This window comes from Elephas maximus, chromosome 22 (genome assembly GCF_024166365.1).
Source record: "Elephas maximus indicus isolate mEleMax1 chromosome 22, mEleMax1 primary haplotype, whole genome shotgun sequence".
NCBI classification, from domain to species: Eukaryota; Metazoa; Chordata; class Mammalia; order Proboscidea; family Elephantidae; genus Elephas; species Elephas maximus.
The window spans coordinates 58,793,647-58,811,269 of record NC_064840.1 but is presented as its reverse complement, the minus strand read 5'-3'; the positions used below and the strand labels follow the sequence as shown (position 1 = coordinate 58,811,269).

Sequence of the window (17,623 nt, the reverse complement as noted above, 5' to 3'; positions counted from 1 at the left end):
CAACTATTAGTCCCATGAGGCCCTGACACACCTGGGTCACTAGCCTGTCCCTCAGTCTAGCCTGGAGCTCCATTTTGCGGAAATCAGGTAAAAGGCAACTATACATATTGCTTTGGTGAAGAGCACAGTCAAACAGTTCGTCCTCCTCTTACAGCTTCGCTAAGTCTGCCTCGCCAGGTCTCTCCTCACCTCAGGTCATCAACCTGACTCTACTAATTCAGATGTGATGACTGTCCTTTTCTGTTTAATGTCAGTAGCAAGCTAGACAAGGAGTGGACAGACAACCTGGCCTCAGACAGGAACCACACTTCAGTAGTCTTATTCATTGTGAGCGGATATAGCTAAAACACATTTTATTTCCAGGTAGACATTAATATGTGTCCAATTCTTTTGTCAAATCAAATGGAGCTGAATAGCGTGGATATGCAATGTTCATCTTTTCTTTTATGTGAGAAATCTGTTCTGTTTTATTTTCAGGGACTTGCAATATATTTTTTTGCTTTATAGGCAATTTTTTTCTTCACATTTATTTCAAGGCTCCCAGGGTAGTTCTCTCCCATGTAGGAGAAGCAAACTGGCTTTTTGATTTAAACTCCCCTCTGCTCTGGCCAATCCAGGTGTATTTGGCAAGAGGAGTCACTAGGGAAGGAAAACAGACCTAAGGTTTCTAGTTCCCTGACACCACCTGCTTTTCTTAGACCCACAGGAACACGGAGCAACTAATTACTGCCCCTAGTCCCTGTGGCTTCATTAACGAGGTTTTGACAAGCAGAGAAATGAGGTACAGCACAAATGAGCCAAGGTGATGACTGTGACCATCAGTCTAGAAGGGCTCGGCTGGCACCAGGACATGTCATCACGTGACCTTCCCCAGGAGAAAGTCAGACATGTTGCAAGGGGATGCTACTTCCTGACCCTTATACCTATGATTCTTCCTGCCTCCTCCTTTCCAGACCAGAAGGGCACCCAGGTGTGGGATGGTCTTCCTGGGACAGGAAAGAGGGCAAGAAAACCCACAGAAGCCAATTCTGGTGCCTAGAAAGGCAGAGCTGGCCAAGTTGGGCATCTATTTACGAGTGTCAGCTCTGGGTTGTGGGTGGGGTGCACATTGGGATGTAGCCTGTCTCTGTTGGGACACTTGGATTGAGAAGAGGGCTCAGGAAGGGCTGATGAGGTTGGACAGAGGAGCCAGGAAGTATAGAAGTGTTCAATTTGTGACAATATAAAATCAACGAAGCAGGGAGAGGAATCCTTTGAAAACTTAAGCTAGATCATATCACTCCTTTGCTCAAAACCCTCCAATGGCTTTCCATCTCACTACTAATAAAACTCAATGTCATTATGATAATCTACAGGAGCTGCCTCCTGCTGCCCTTCTGACTTATTTCTTGCCCTTTCTACCTCCCACACTCTGCTCCAGCCTGTCCTGTGAACATGCCAGATGTACTCCCTGCATCAGGGCCATTGAAATGGCTGTACTCTGTCTGGAATGCTCTTTCTCTAGATATTGACACAGCTCATTCCCTCATCTCCTTCAAGTCTTTGCTATCCACTTACAGCACATACTATTTAATCCCTACAATCCCAGCACTCCTGATCACCTTAACCTGAGTTTATGTTTTTCCACACTACCTATCACCTGTTAGCGCATTATATAATTCACCTACATATCATGCTATTGTCTGGCTATTCTAATAGAATGTTCAAGAAGGCAGCGTTTTTTTGGCTGTGTGAGAACTTTCTGATTTCCCATGCCTAGAACAGTGCCTGGCATGTAGCCAGAGGTTAAAATAATTTGTCAAATGAACTGACCGACTGAAACACAGCACTTCTCATCCCATCCTGGAGCACACACAGACACAGCCCTACAGAGGTATGTATAACACTGCTGATGCACTATAGTCTCTAGGTCTGAGAGGAGCTGTGAGTCCTATGTCCAATGAAAGACTTCTATAAATGCGTAGGTCCGTAACTACCTTGTTTATACTCACGCAATTCTAATGGCATGTTGTCCTGTAGGTACGTAATTGAGGCTCAATAAAAACTTGCTGATTTGACTTTACTGAAACAGCACCAGAGTCATTAAAAAACCCAATCAAAATGGTTGAAGTGGCAAATGTTGTTATATATATTTTACCACCACCACCACAACAAAATAAAACAAAACAAAACAAAGTGACCAATTATCATGTAGGGAAGGAGAAGTGTCCTGTTATGTGGGTTTCCCGAAGTTTGTAGCACTCCTCATCTGCCCTCCCGTTTCTCTCTGTGAAAGGGAATTGGCCTACTTAGCAGTTCCTGCAATGTTCAAGCCAGGTGATCTGAGGGAAGGGTCCATGAGTGTGGACCACTGTCTTGGAGCCCTTTATGGTGGATTTGAAAAGTGAGCAGTGCACAGTGTACAACCAGGACAAGGAGGCACAACAACAGACCCCTGTGCATACACACACACATACATGTATGCCCACAGACACAGCCATGAGACAGAGTAGGGAAAAAGGGTTAGGAGTCTTTCATGACATGCATCTCTTGGAGGTTGACAGCTCTTCACACCTGGCGGAGGTGGAGACAGTGGAGACAGGCAGTACAGGAGAATGAGCAAACTAGAGGTCGAGATGAGGTCAGAGGTAGAAGAGAGGGCAGACAGGAAATGACTGACATAAGGTGAGCCCTGCATCCAGGGGCACTTAATGGCATGTTTCAGGAGACACAGGACACAGGAGAGAGAGAAGTGTGAGGGGCTCAGCATGTGCGGACTCCACCTGGCTGGGAGTCTCCCAGCAGAAGGAGGCCCAGTGCCCAGCCCTGCCTAGGACTCATCACTGTCATTCCTTCCGGCCTGTTGGTGGTCAGGTGCACTGGACAACAGTGCAAGTGTGCATGGCCTGAGAAGCCTGTTAAAATTGGGAACTTTGGAGCATAAATGTCATGATGTAGCTGTCCGGGGTGACATATTAGGCCTCAGAGGAAGATGTTTCACAGAATTAAAGTACTTTCTTTCAAGCTCCCTATGGAATCTTGGGGATCAAATCCCACCTCCTAACTTTAAAAGCGACAACAGCCACACAGGGAATTGGGGGTGGGGGGAAGGGACAAGAACCCAGGCCTCCTGACTCCCAGACCCAAGCTTTTCCCACCACAGTGAAATGATGTTGAAGTGAGGCCTCTGCTCTGTGTCTATACCCACTGGTTAGAGAGCGAGGACCAGGAGAGGAAGCAGATGAAGGGGAAGGAGTGGGAAGCACCCAAGCCCCAGCGCCTTCATAGGACTAGCTACTTCCACTGCTACTTCAAGGAGAGCTGTCCTCAACCAGAAGAAGCAGCAGTAGGGGGCTGGGGGTAGAGGTCAGGGTCTCCCTAGGCCTCTTATCCTCAGGCCAGGTCACACTGGAGGATCCATGCCATGCTGAACCACATCAAAAAGAGTGAGAGGTAAGAGATGGAAAGCAAAAAAAGGGAGAAAGAGAAGGAGACTGGACTCAGAGAAAAGTAAACCTCTAAGCCTCACAGAAGTGGCCGCAAGAGGATTTTTAAAACTCCATCCAGTTAATCTACATCAGGCCTTGGGCAAGAATCTCCAAGCCTTTTCTTTCTCAGTCACTGGGTGTTTAAAGCTGAGATATTACATAGTCGCAATTCTTTATTTTTCAGGTGGGGACACTGAAGCCTCAAGAGGACCCACACCTTGTTCAGAGCTATACAGAGTGTTCGTACACACACAGGGGCAAGAGTCTAGCCCTTTGCCCTCCAGGGTCAAGCTCTACCCTGTGACACCAGGCCCCATTGGTATCCCAGCCTGGTCGCTGATGGTCAGAGAGCCTCTCTCACATGACTACAGAGGTTGGAGGCACTGATGAGGACACCAACCTCCACAGGCAGTCTGCCTCCTTCACTGGCCTCTGCTCACCTAGGAGTTAGGTGCTGACAGACCTCCCACCAACGGGAGAGATGACATCAAGGGATAAAAATCTCATGTCAAGGAGACTTCAAGGGCTGGTTTCTGGAAGGTAGGACCCAGCTCTGCCCCCACCTCATTCCAGAAGACACTCACCATTCATCTGAGGGGGTGACAAGAAGTAGTCCTGGTCGGTGTGCCGCCGCTCTGGTCTCAGGCTGCGGTTTTGTCTCCCAGGGCCCTCCAACATGTTCACAATCTCGCTCCGGTCAATGTTCCTCAGGGCTGTATAGAGATTCTCCACTGCCAGGGAGCAGACAAGAACAGGCCCTTAGTGAATGAACTGCCATTTTCTAGGGCAGCAAGGAAATATTACATGGGCTCTGAACATTAGGCCAGGAGGGGAAGATGTGAGAAAGGAGATGGCTTATATTTTCAGAAGATGGAGGCAACCCTTTCTTGGTCAGAATCAAAATGAAATGCCTCTTGGGAGAATTTTTCTTTTGAAACACTTTAACTGGTTTTTTCCCCAAGGCTAACAATGGCCAATTTTAAAGCACAGAAAGCTTGTTTCTGTAATCTGAGAGCAGTACCAGAAGAAAACAAGGGTGAGAAGGATTGGATTCTGTCCTTTTGAAAGGCTTGGTCCTTGCCAGTTGATTTGGGATGCAAATGGAATACTCAATTTCCTTTTACTGTTTTTTGGGCATGGGAGTTTGGTTGGGGAGGAGCTGAAAAGATAATGAGAGACAAATCTTTCCTCCAGGTTGGAGAAAAAGATGCCCCTGTAAGAACGAGAACTGTTTCAGATGGACTCGGCTCATCCATACTCTATCCTGAGAGGACAGTACCCATTTGTTTGAGAAATTCAGCAGGAAGACTTCAAAGATGAGAGTCACACACCCTGGATATATGCTGTAATCTAGGGGTCCTGGTACAATTTCTACCTTATTCCAAGGGTGGGAGAAAGGTCGAGGCCAAGATTCTGTGGTAACTTGGTACGATTGGCTAGAAGACCTAGTGACCCTGAGGTGTGTGCGCATATAGTGTGTATGTGTGTGTTCTGGGTTGAATTGTGTCTCCTAAAAAGATGTGTTGGAATCCTGACCCTGTGGATGTAATCCCACTTGGAAATAGGGTTTTCTGTGTTATGTTAATGAGGCCATGTCAGTGTAGGGTGTGTCTTAAACGTAATCATTACTGAGTGATATAAAGAGCTGCCTAAACACAGAGATATGTGAACACAAATGGGGTAAGATAGATGCTATGTGAAGATCACTAAAGAACCAAGGATTGCCAGCTACCAGAAGCTGAAATAGACAAAGAAGGACCTAGCCCTACAGCCACACTCTAAATTTGGACTTCTAGCTTCCGGAATTGTGAGAAAATAAATTTCTGTTCTTTAAAGCCACACACTAGTAATATTTCTGTTACATAGCACTAGGAAACTAAGACTGTGTGTGTATGTGTGAGAAAAAGAGACAGAGACATATTGATTGATTCCCAAAAGGCCAACATGACAAATGGAGTTAGAAGGAAGAACCCCACTGGTGAAGAGTAGGTCCTGGCACATGCTTTGGAAAGAGAAGGCTTCCTCAGCTTAAGGGTACTGACTATTTGCATCTTGTCCTTCACGGGTGACCCAGGAGTTCAATAAGGCTGCACTCTGTTCCAACAAGGAGTTGGGATTTTCTACGCGGATCCTGTTGATGTCGTCCACACTGAACTGCAGCTCCCGCGCCAACTCTGAAAGCAAAGAACCAAGATCAGACGTGAGCCAAGCCAGAGACCCTGCCCAGCTCTGTTCAAGCTCACAAGCCAGCTGTTGTGGAGTGGAGGTGTTGAAAGGGGAGTTGGAGAACAGTTCTCCCTTGGATTTGATATTTCTTCTGACCAAGAAATAATAAGCGAAATGCAATCACTGACATCTTTGCATCCCCAGAAAATGGGATGGGGGTGGGGTGCTTAATAAATAGCTATTGAACGAATGAATGCTCTTTCTCTCTATTATTTCACATATGAGATGATGAGACTGAGCAAGGTTAGATATTCATCCAAGGTCACAGGACAAGTTAGTAGGAGAGCCAGGAGTGAACAGAGCCCACCAATTCCCACTCCAGTGTTGTTTATCCCGTTTATACTCATGTTTCTACAGGATGGCACTCACTTTCCCCCAAGAATCAATTATAACGGGAATGCATCCAGGTAACTCTGTGTCTCTGTATTTACATTTCTTCAGGGAAAGGCATTATTTACATTTAAAACGAAAATAACAAATTAGCATCTAAATGCAAGGTAATGACATTGAATCTTAGCTCTTCCCCTGCCCTCCTTATTTTATTGTTATATCTCACAGGTGCCTCAGAAGGGAAAACAGCATCAGAGTCTAACTGCAAGGATGATGACGATCAGAGGGAAAGTGATAGGGAGAATCAGAAGAGGCATGTACAACACACACACACACACACACACCCCAAGAAGCAGCAACAATCAGTTGCCATTGAGTTGCTCCCGTCTCATGACGACCCCACATATGTCAGAATAGTACTGGGCACCATAGGGTTTTCCATTATTTTCAATGACTTCAGAAGTCAATGATTTTTCTTCCAAGCCGCCTTGGGTGGACTTGAACCAGCAACCTTTTGGTTAGCAGTCGAGTGTGTTAATCATCTAACCACCCAGGGACTCTTAAGAAGCAGTAATAGAGATGGTTTAAAGGATGAACTGTCTTTGAGCTTCTGAGTATGTGTCATGCTGCCTTTCAGCAAGTTCTTGCTAAGGTTTCTGAATGTGTCTAAAGTGGTCTGCAGGGTGCCTGAGTGGAGGGCATCCATTCATATAAAAAGGCAAAAAAAGGGGGTGGGGGAGAGAACTAGGTTACAGGGTCAATGATTGAGCATTGTGAGCATTTTGACCTTTACGTTCATTCTGCCCACTTGCCTCCCTTCAAATAAGATGTACCCCCATTGTTGATGGGACTTCTGGTAGACTTCAGCTACACCCGGAGATTTTAATGAAAAATTTTGACTTTCTCTTTTCTTCCCTCCTCTATCTCCACAAAGCCAGACTTTGGGGCAAGGCAATTTACAGAGAAGTGGGAGCAGCGGCCAGGCAGTCAAGAGACATAGTTGTGGTTTGTATGCTTGCTTCCCCGGGCTCTGTCACTGACTAGCTGCACAACAAGGTCACATCTCAGTTTTCCCATCCGCAAAATGAGATGGACTAGACAAACCCTAAGGTCTCTTAGAGTATCAAAAGTTGATGCTTCTCTCCCACAAGGGAAAACCAAGCAGAGTCGAGAACGGAGGGAGCATCCCCTTTCCATTGGCACCCTGGGCCTGCTTGAGCAACAGACCTATCCAAGACCATAATGGATCAGATCCACAACAGAGGGGTGAAGAGAGGGTAAGAAATGCTTTCACCAGTGGCTCATTAAGAGGGAGTGAGGGTAGGGGACACATAAAACAGCCAAAGTGCTTTAACAGCCCAAATTCCCACACTCACCTGCCCAGCTGAGGCCAAGGTGCTCTGATATAACAGCCATTTTCATGTCTGCTTGATCTGTCCCATTGAGGTCACCTGGGGAGAAGCAGGAGATTTCATATAGTAGCCTTGGCAGGACACAGCCTTGACAGGTGTGAAGACTTGATGCTGGTGGGGCACAGGTCATGTAATGGACCTCCGTGTACCCCTGGATTGATTGCAAAACCTGTAAGGCCCAGGTGGGACCCCAGTCAAAGGCTCTATATGCTGTATCCACAGTGGGCTGAGTAAATCCACGACAATGGCAGAACCCTTATGCTAAAACCCATTGCCATCTAGTGGATTCTGATTTGTGCTGACCCTGTGTGTTACAGAGTAGAACTGTGCTCCATAGGGTTTTCTTGGCTATAATCTTTACGGAAGCAGATTGTCAGGCCTTTGTTCTGCAGTGTCACCGGGTGGGTTTGAACCACCAGCCTTTAGGTTAGTAAAACCCACCCATTGCCATCAAGTCGATTCCAACTCATGGCAATCCTATAGGACAAAGTATAACTGCCCCATAGAGTTTCCAAGGAGTGCCTGGTGGATTTGAACTGCCGGCCTTTTGGTTAGCAGCCATAGCACTTAACCACTACACCACTAGGGTTAGTAAAAGTAGACAAGCTCAAATTGTTTGCACTGCCCAGGATCTAGCACCCTTGCCAGGAGGGGGAAGTGATCTAATTCACAACTTTCTTGGAAAGAGAGTGAGCACGTATCATCACAAAGAGGTTCATACCCAGTGGTGATTCTCTGAGAATGCTGTATCTCAAGGACAGGGGTGTCAGCGTCCTTCTCCTATCATCAGCTCCACTCCCCTGCAGAAGAAAGAAAAAGAAAGGGTGATTTGCTTTGTGGCTATTCCCTGGTCTTGAAGAAAGGGGATTTGAGCCCACGTTCTGTGGGGTAGGGAATGATGACCCTGGCAAACAGTAGCTCCATTTCTTTGGATGCACAACAAAAAGAAGCAGAAGTGTGGAAAGAGGTGGCAGTAAAGAGACATTGCTGGAGCTCACGTTTTATTAATAATAATAATGGCAAACCTCTGTAGCACTTATCATGTGCGAGGCCCTGTTTAGTACCTATGAAGTAGGTACTATTATTATTTCCATTTCCTCCATGAGAAAATTGAGGCACTGAGAAGTTAACTAAATTTCCCAAGGTCACCGAGCTAATAAGTGGTGAAGCAGATAATATTTGGATTCCTTTCTTCTCAGAAGACCCAATTCTGATACTGGCCCCAGTGAGGAGGCTTAGCCCTTGGCACTGGGGAACAGCCCCCAGACGCTTGCCCAAGAGAGCCTCTTTTGAAACAGAAGTTAGTTTACTGTGGTCCTCAGAAAGAGAAGAGAAACTGAGTCATGAGTGTGTGAATGTAACCTTGCTTCTTTTCTAGTTTCGCATGGAAGGCTAATGATTAGAAAAACGACAGCAACAAAACACCAACGATAAAAAGACATGGAGACACGATGATCACTCCAAAGTCCCTCGTGTAGGAGATGACTCTGATACTCTCACAGGTATCAATAAATGAACATACCTGGTCAAGAGTCTTTTGCTGAGCTCAAAAAACTGGTTGTTTGCAGGGCTGAGGACGCCAGGGTTCCCTTCTTTTGAGGGCCTGGCACCCTGGGGGAGATGAGCAAGTCAATGGAAAAGAGACTTGATAAAAGCTACCAAATGGCCAGGTAACCTTGAGCAATTCAGGACCTGTTTTGAAGCCTCTGAGGCCTCAGACGAGGGAAGCCAAAGAAGATGTATTTAAGGCCCCTTCTAACCTTCCCATCCTAGAGAGCTCAGGGCCCACAAGGCGAACATGCATGTTCTCCTCTGATACATGGGTTGCTCTTCAGGTCACGTGACCAAAGCTTGACTTAGCTTTGCATAATGGGTCTGGCAAGTTCTCTCTGCTAAGCCATAGACAAATGTCCAGAGGTGAGCGAAGAGCCTCTCTGTACCTCGAGGCGTTCAAATGTAGCTTCTCAATGGGGAGAAGCCCTTTGGAAGTGCTCAACCTGGTATCTGTTTTGAGATGTTCTTAGGGGACCCCATCTCTGGCTGAGGGTCCTCATCAGGTGGGCCAGGCAGCTCACCTTGGTGCAGGGAGGCATGGTGATGTTCAAGTGGCAGAGAATGTGTGGGGTGTCCTCATACTTCATCGCCTTGCGCAGAAATGACAGGGATCCTCCTGGTTCTCGACTGCTGTCCCGCACCTAAATTCAATCGCACAAAAGAAAGGCTCAGGGAGCTGTTTTACAGGCCACCAGGCTGCTTGGTTTGGGGATTTCTGCCTCCCCAACTTTCTAGACCCAGACAAGAGGTCAGCAAGGGATGCTGGCACCTTTACAGGTATGGCCAAACAGTTCTCCTGAAAGGCTTGGAAGTAGAAGGTGCGCTGCTGGGCAGCTTTTCTGACTGGTACCAGGTTCCCGAAGAGTTCCACATGGAGGGGCATTCCTTCCAAAACCTGTAGGAAGGGAAACGCAAATACACCTCGTCAGGTAGAAATGCCCAGGTAACCTACCTTTAAGCTTTGACCTTTTCCTTCCCAAGATACACCCTTTCTACAGCCAGGGCACAGATGGCATGCCACTATTTGTTTTCGAAGATGCTTTATCCTCAAGGTTATGACGAATGAGGCATGCTTCCTTCCTAACAAGGTCTCATAATAAGCAAGATCTCCATATATCCCTAGGATGTCAGAACTTGGCTTCTAAAAATCTGGATCGGTTGTTATGTTCATCCCCCAAATTTTCATTTATGAGACGTGCTAGAAGGACCACGTTCTATTTGAATCTCACCTATACTAATGATCCCAGATGCGTCTATAATGCTTTCAGCTGAGAAGTTATCATTAATTCATTTGACAGTTGAGGGAGTTGAGGCCCAGAGAGAGTAAGTGCCTTGCCTAGTTCGTGCCTGAGACAGGATGAAAACTGGGGCTCGGGGCTCAGAGCTCCAGTCCCGTGCTTCCTTTAGAAGACTCAGCATAGACTCTGAGGCCATAGTTCTAGAACGGTCCTGGCATATTACACAATTTATGTTCAGGTATCCTGGGAGCAGTGATAGGTTCAGATCTAGTTCCCGTTTCTTTATTCACACCATAGTCGAGCCCTCTCCCCTGCTGCACCATCTCAGCACTGTTAAAACCCTAGCATAGCAGTTAAAGGTGTGGACTCTGGGGTCAGACTCCTTGGACAAATCCTTTCTCTACCTTTTACTATTTGTGTGACCTTGAGCAAGTTACTTTACCTCTCTCGGCCTCAGTTTCCTCATCTGTAAACTGGGGATAATAAAAGTACACAGTTATGAGAATTAAATGAGCTTAGCAAGTTAAGCCCTGGTAGCTAAGATCTCAACAAATGTTAGCTCCTTACTGTCACAAATCAGAGGCTCTGCTGCTTGCCCTCAGATACACATGTTAACTTTCCTCACTCTTGTCAAAGGTTCTTCAGGATGTTTCTCAAGAAGGGAATCAAAAAGACACAGCCTAGAAACCCTCTCCCTTACAGAGCTAAGGTTTTCTGACTACACTGGGTCACAACGTACACCAAGAGTGCCGCTATCCTAGCTCCGGAGGTTTTGTCTCAATGTGAGAAACGAGGAGGGCCTGTGAGTGCCCGGGAATAAAGAGGACCAGGAGCAGTACCTCGATATCTCTGCTCCGGGCCACCTCGACAAAGTTCTCGTGTTGCTCCAGGGTCTTATCCACTTTATCATCCGTCATGCAGTAGCAGCGCAGCCGTCCTTCTCGGGAGTCGTTCATCTTGGCAAAGATGACAAACTTGGCCATATAGGGGACTGCAGTAAGCTCCTTGTACAGCAGAGTGGCAAAGTTCACGGCCTCGGCAGTCCGAGGACAGTCTGACAGCCAGAACCTAAAAAGGGAGGGCTCGTTATAAAGTGGGGTCCCTGGGTGGTGCAAAAGGTTAACACACTCAGCTGCTAACCACAAGGTTGGAGGTTCAAGTCCACCCAGAGGCACCTTGGAAAAAGGCCTGGCAATCTGCTTCTGAAAACTCAGTCACAGAAGACCTGATGAAGCACAGGTCTACTCTGACACACATGGGGTCGCCACGAGTCAAAATTGACTTAATGGCGACAGGTTTAATTATACAGCGTATTCCTAAAGGCCTGATGGAGAGCTTCACTTCTACCCAGACAGGAGCTATCTATCTGTAAGTCTAATACTCCTCGGGGTTCAATAAAGCTTCCTCTAAGTGGAGAGGGGCAGTGAAGGAACCTCAGGGTGTGCAGGTTGGGGCATGAAGACAGCTACCCTGTGGGGGCAGCACCGACCCCCATAATCTATCTGGAGCTTGGGAGCACCAGGTTGGGCTGAGGCAGCATCTCACCTGGCAGAGACGTTGGTGGTAAAGTTGGCGCACTCATTGGCGTACACCAGCTTGGTTGTGCCTGTTATATCTTCCCATTGGGCTTGATCTGTTCCTCCTGCAACAAGAACAGAAATGGGGCCGAGGGGTCATCTTCTGACTGTGCACATGTAAACACTAAGGACTGAATGTGCAAAGGCACAGATGGGCACATCTGGCTGAGGCTCGCTTGGTCTATGGCTCTGAGCACACCTTATTCTCTCACTTTCTCCTTCTCCTGCTTGCCATCTGCAGCACCCCCTTCTCCTTAGGGTCAGGGACCGTGGACTTTTACTCAGATGCATCATCCCTCCATCTCTTCCAAGAGCACATCACCCCACAGGAAATCAAGAGTGAGGAGATGGCGGTTTCCCAACCTCCTGCCTTCCCTGCCCCAGTGCCTGCTGGAAGGAGCCCTGCTGCAGAGAAGACAGGATGGAGGCAGGATGGTACTCTCACCAATAACACTGCAGAGCAGGCGCAGGCTGGTGGTATCCCCCTCTCCGCTGTCCCGAGGGTTGTCTGTCCATGAAGGAGGGAGCGGGATCCGAAGCCCTATGGGGCGGTGGAATTTCCGGCGCCTCGGTTCCACGGTGACAATGGGGCTGAAGGTGGCCTGGTTGCCCAGGAGTTTGGTGACTAGCTCATCGGGTACAGGCTGGGCCTGGGGAATGTCAAAGGTAGGATGCTCAGCTCCAGAGCAGGAGAGGAACTTGTCAGACAAGACACGAGATGGAGGCATCATCCCCAAGGGGGGAGTGGGGTCTGTCTATTCACCTGACAGAGGCTCCTCTCGGGGTCTCCTCTACTACTGTTCTTGGCCCTGGTTGCAGCTCTCACCACATCTATTTACTGTGCTGGCCACGGGGCCTGCCTGAGGTCTGATGTCACTGCCTAGCTCTCCTCCCTGGTCTCTTTCTCCCCTTCACCCTGCTGCTTCCCATTGCCAGGACATCACCACCTCTGCTCTGCCTCAGTCTGCTCCAGGAAGTGATATGGTATGCCCTTACGCTGAGCACAGCTGGCCATGTGGTGTGATGTGCTATCCAGGGCTTTTTGCCACTTAACAGGGAACGTCTTGCCTCATCTCTACACCCACCCGTTCTTCTTTTGAGCCGGAAGACCAGCTCTCTCACTGGGAAGTTAAGGACAGAAGTGTGGGACATCACGGGGACAAGGAGCAGTCTTCCTGAGGGCCGTAAGTCCTTCCACCCTCCATGCGCTCCAAGTGGGGGGGTCCCAGCTGGCCTGGGGGGGTGTGTCACCTGCAAAGCCAGCGTCACTTTCTTGGTGACAGCATTTTCTGGAAAAGTCGCCTGCACCAGGGGGACGAGCTTGCTCTTCAGAGAGCCCCCTTCAGGGGTGATGCTATCGGAGTCCTGGTAGATCCGGGACACGATCATGAAGTACAAGGGGAAGCTGTCGGTGGTGATACGGTAGATTCTCTTTTTCTCCAGCTCTTCCAGGCTCTCCAGCTCTGTAATCACACAGCGATGCCCACCCCCACTGGTCACTCTGAGTGCAGGCTCAGCCCCGCTCTGTGTCCCCAGAGCCTCCTCATCCTTGACTGGCTGTATTGCCCTCCCCTGGCACCCAAAAGTGGGGAGGGAGGCTGATGGCCTGGAGAGGCAAACCCCTGGGTCCAGGTCAGCCAAAGCTGCTGAGGGCTGCAGGCAAGGGCCAAGCACCCACTCAGGTGCCCTTGACACCTGGAGCTTGGCCAGATGGGGCCATTTCTAGCTTTTCAGGGTCCCCCAGTCTCCAGGCAACCCCAACAATCAACCCCAAAATTGCAACCTCAAACCCCATCTTCCTGAAGGAGGAGCACTCTGCCCCGGAATCCACATGGCTCATCACCTTCGTCCGTCCCTCTGAGGAGCTCATCCAGGTCACTTTCGCTGTATTTCTTCTCATGGTCCCTCCACATAGAGCCATTTCCACTCTTCAGAACTACCAGCTCTCGGTCCCCACGGCCATGGGAGGCGAAGTGGGGGATCTCCACAAACACGGGGCTGGGGGTAGGACAGAGCAAATGATGGGGGAGGGAAGAGGAGGTGGGACAGGGCAGTCAGGCTCCTGTCTGGAGGGAGGGGGCACTGAAGCCACAGTGGGGGCCCTACCCACTGGCAGGTCCCTACAGTGAAACGTGCCAGCCTCTGGGTGCCTGAGATGCTCCACAGCTCCTCTTGCCATCAGGCTCCAGAATGCCAGGAAGGGGCTCAGCCTCGTTTCACAAAGGAAGCTCTGTCTGCTCACCGCCCCGCAGGCAACAAGGCTGCCCTTGGCCTTGATACCGGGAACTCATCTGACACAGTTAGACAGGTAAGCTAACCTCTCTGAGCCTCAGTTTCCTCGACCATAAAATGGGGATATACCATTACCTTTGGAGGACGGTTTTGAGAATCACATTTAAAAAGGTGAAAGCACTCTGCAGGCTGCTTTATAAATTGTGGATGAAAACATGGAGATGGGAAAGGAGAGTAGGCAGAGGTGGGAAGGCAGGGCCCCTGGCGGAGACCTGCCTGAAGAGTAAAAAAGGTCCAAGGAGAACCCTGGTTTGCTGCAGAAAAGGTGAGAAGGAGTCGGCCTCTGAAGCCCATTAATCTTTTTTCCGGGGCGCTGCTGCGGAATGACCTTGCAGGAAGACTATTTTTATTGCTTAAATAATTAGCCTCTTGGGAGCCTCCCAAGCAACCCTGTCTTCCCCTCCATTTCTACCTATCGTGTCACAGCAAGATGTGAGGGCATGGCGCTCCACCAGGATAGGAACTCTCTAGTGTATCTAGGAATGGAAGTGAGAGGGGACTAAAGCTCCCAGTTCTGTTGCCCTGTCCAGGACGGTAGAGGAATAAGAGGGGCTCCGGGGCTCGCCTCCCCCCCTGCCCTGAGGCTGGGTGGTTCTGGGGGTTGCTGTGGGGGCAGCAGTAATGGGAACTGCGGGGCAGGAACCGGTTAGGAACACATCTTGTACACGCACACCCAGCAAGAGCAACCTCTTACCCCAAGAACTGGAACCCCGTGGGTCCCAGCATGATGATTCTGCTGGCCAGGCCCTCTGCCTCGGCCAGTGGGGGTGGTGTGCTCAGCTTCTGGGGCTTGACCAGGCGGCAGGTGATGCGCGTGGGCGAAGGATAGGACCGAGGTGGGATCACCACCCTTAGGCCGTTGTGGCGACTTCCTCTCATGGAGCCTCCCCGGGCGTCAACCATGAAGCTCACCAAAAATCTAGGAGCACAGACAGTTCCATTTTGGGCTTCTACACAGCCCCTCTGAGACAGGGAGAACGGGCGGCCCAGAGTCCCAGGTGTTCCCTGCACTTGGGTGGGGACTCACCCTGTGTGGACTGGGCTGGCCACTGGGCTGATGTTGTCTGAGGTCTCTGTGGCGGGGCTGCTGGGGATAAGCGAGTCTTCATCATATTCTCCAAGTGCCTGAGGAGGAGAGAAAAGCCCCTCCTGTCCTTTCACCTCCTGGACCGCAGGTGCTGGTCTCAGGTCAGCTGGGTATTGTGCCAGGGCTGAGAAGGCCCAGGAATGTCTCATTGCCAGAAACGAAGTGGCCAAATGGAGAAATGACTCCCGCACACTAATTCACGAACCTTTCCATGATAGGACATTCTTAGAGTCTAAAAGGGAGCACAGGCATTTTCCTACCTTCATCACCTTTCGTTGGCCCAAGATCCAGGGAGAGATCTTTGAATCTTTATTTAGAATAGATGGAGTAAGTCCACACTCTTTAGCCTGGCTTTGGGGTCCTATGCCCACTGCGCACACTTGTGACTTAGGCACCCCTTTCTCTAGCTACACCCCAGTATGAAGCCTCTGCTCTAGGCAGATTGGTTTTCTCCCTAAAGTTGGCATTTAAACCTCTGGGTTTGAATTCCTGCACCCTCACCTACAAGCTATTTTGCTTTGGGTAAGCTACTTATGGAGCCTCTGGGTGTAGAAAGCAGTTAATGCGCTTGGCTGCTAACCAAAAGAGTGGTGATTCGAGTCCAACCAGAAGCTCCTTGGAAGAAAGGCCTGGCAATCTACTTTTGAAAAATCAGCCATCAAAAGCCCTACGGAGCACAGTTCTACTCTGACACACATGGGATTGCCACGAGTCAGAATCAATTGCACGGCAAATGTTTTTTTTAATCTACTTATCCTGTAGGCATTTGAGATACATGAGGTGAATGAATCAAGGCCCCTGTCCTTGTGGAAACTTTCCATTTCCTCATCTGTAAAATGGGGAGTTTCCTACCTCACTGTAACATTGCAAATACAGGGATACGGGGCTACCTTGCACAGGGTCTTGTCCTTCACAAGGACTCATGAAAGCCAGCAGGACCTGAATCTGGTCCTGGTACCTTCCAGCCTTATTCTCACCTCTGTTCTCGCTCATGCTTTCCAGAACGCCCTGTGACTCTCCTTAGCTAGTCCAATCCTGTCCATTTCTCGCATCTCATCGCATCTATGAATCCTTCCTGTTGACACTAAACTCCCTTCTCTGAACTCTTCAAAGAACTCACACCACAAAATTTAGCACTTCGTTATTCACCATCCTGTATTTTTTCTAATTGGTTTCATGTACCCAAGTCTACTTTTCCAGTTAGACCATAAGTTCCTATGTATCCAGGTATCTGGGTATTACCTCTTATAGCCCTCCTCTGTTTCTGATAGAATCTAGCCCCACACAGGGCACACAGTAAGACCTGCTGACTTGAGTTAATGACTTAAGCAAAGAGTTGGAGAGAATGGTTTGCTCAAGGAACAATAGGACACAGGTCTACCTGGTTGGGTTCTCCTCAATCTCATTGGCAAGGCATCCAGAGAACATGCCCCAGCAGTGACAAGGCCATAATTGACCATATCTCCCAAATGCCACCCAGTGGCACCAATGTTGATCATGATGATATGTCCTCGAGTGGAATGGCTGATCAGACAGCTAAAAAGCTGGCTTATCCCTGGGTGCCATTTATGCGTCCAGGGTTATCCCTGTTTCTTTCAGACATATACCCCTTTGGTGACAAGGGGGAAATCAACCTTAGATGGAAAACAGACACACCTAAAGCTATCAGCCTTAGAGCAGCCGCATCCAAACTTGTGGGGATTATAACACCATACTGCTTTCTTTTTTCCCGAAAAAATTTCCTTGCCCTGGAAAAAAGTCCCAAACAGCATAAAATTAAACTAAAAAAAACTAGGGGGAATTAAATTGTTTTAAAACATTCCTCTGTGTGTGTGTGTGTGTGAAAAATTCAGGTAGCATCCTGGGAAGCCACAATATAGGGTGCTAGAGTGAATAATACCCCACATTTGGAATAGCTCACTGACATCACTTTTATACCTGTATTAGCCTTTTAAACTCTCATCCCAATAGCTCCTTGAGTGAGGTGAGGCAGAAGCTGTTGCCTTTTTACACATGCGAAAGAAAGTCACAAATGGTACATGGCTGGCCCTGAGCTTCACAATGGGTACAGGCTGTACCCAAGTGGACCTCTAGTTCACTACGCCTGCTTAAGGTATGGCCTCCTCCCTTGCACTGTGACCTCTAGTCTCCGTATGGGCAGAAACCAGGTGCTCGGGGGTGGTGGTTACTAGAACATGGGCTTCAGAGCCAGAACTTCTGGTGTCACTTCTCGACCTCCCTGGACTAGGTCACTGATTTTTCACATACCCCTTAGGCTCTCTGACATGCACGTCATTAATGTCTGGCATAATAATAATCATGCTGACAACACTAAGGGCTACAGAAAACACATGGGATCATGGATCCGAAGGGACTATATAAATGCTAAAAGCTTTTCAATCGTTAATTCCTATCAGTGTAGTGCAGGTTGTCTCAAAAA

The 17,623-nt window shown here is 48.7% G+C and overlaps 1 protein-coding gene across 1 annotated transcript in view; it reads right to left on the bottom strand.

Annotated features, from left to right (window-relative positions):
- ANK1 (ankyrin 1) overlaps positions 1-17,623 on the bottom strand; it is a 165,034-nt gene that overhangs the window by 33,266 nt on the left and 114,145 nt on the right. Inside the window, exons 25-37 of the mRNA XM_049866339.1 lie at positions 15,124-15,221; positions 14,791-15,015; positions 13,648-13,802; positions 13,056-13,267; positions 12,250-12,454; positions 11,773-11,869; positions 11,067-11,295; positions 9,759-9,884; positions 9,511-9,630; positions 8,157-8,235; positions 7,400-7,474; positions 5,510-5,641; positions 4,052-4,198 (exon numbers count right to left, since the gene is read on the bottom strand). Of these exons, the coding sequence (XP_049722296.1) occupies positions 4,052-4,198; positions 5,510-5,641; positions 7,400-7,474; positions 8,157-8,235; positions 9,511-9,630; positions 9,759-9,884; positions 11,067-11,295; positions 11,773-11,869; positions 12,250-12,454; positions 13,056-13,267; positions 13,648-13,802; positions 14,791-15,015; positions 15,124-15,221 (1,900 nt within the window). The remainder of the gene's footprint in view (positions 1-4,051; positions 4,199-5,509; positions 5,642-7,399; positions 7,475-8,156; positions 8,236-9,510; positions 9,631-9,758; positions 9,885-11,066; positions 11,296-11,772; positions 11,870-12,249; positions 12,455-13,055; positions 13,268-13,647; positions 13,803-14,790; positions 15,016-15,123; positions 15,222-17,623) is intronic.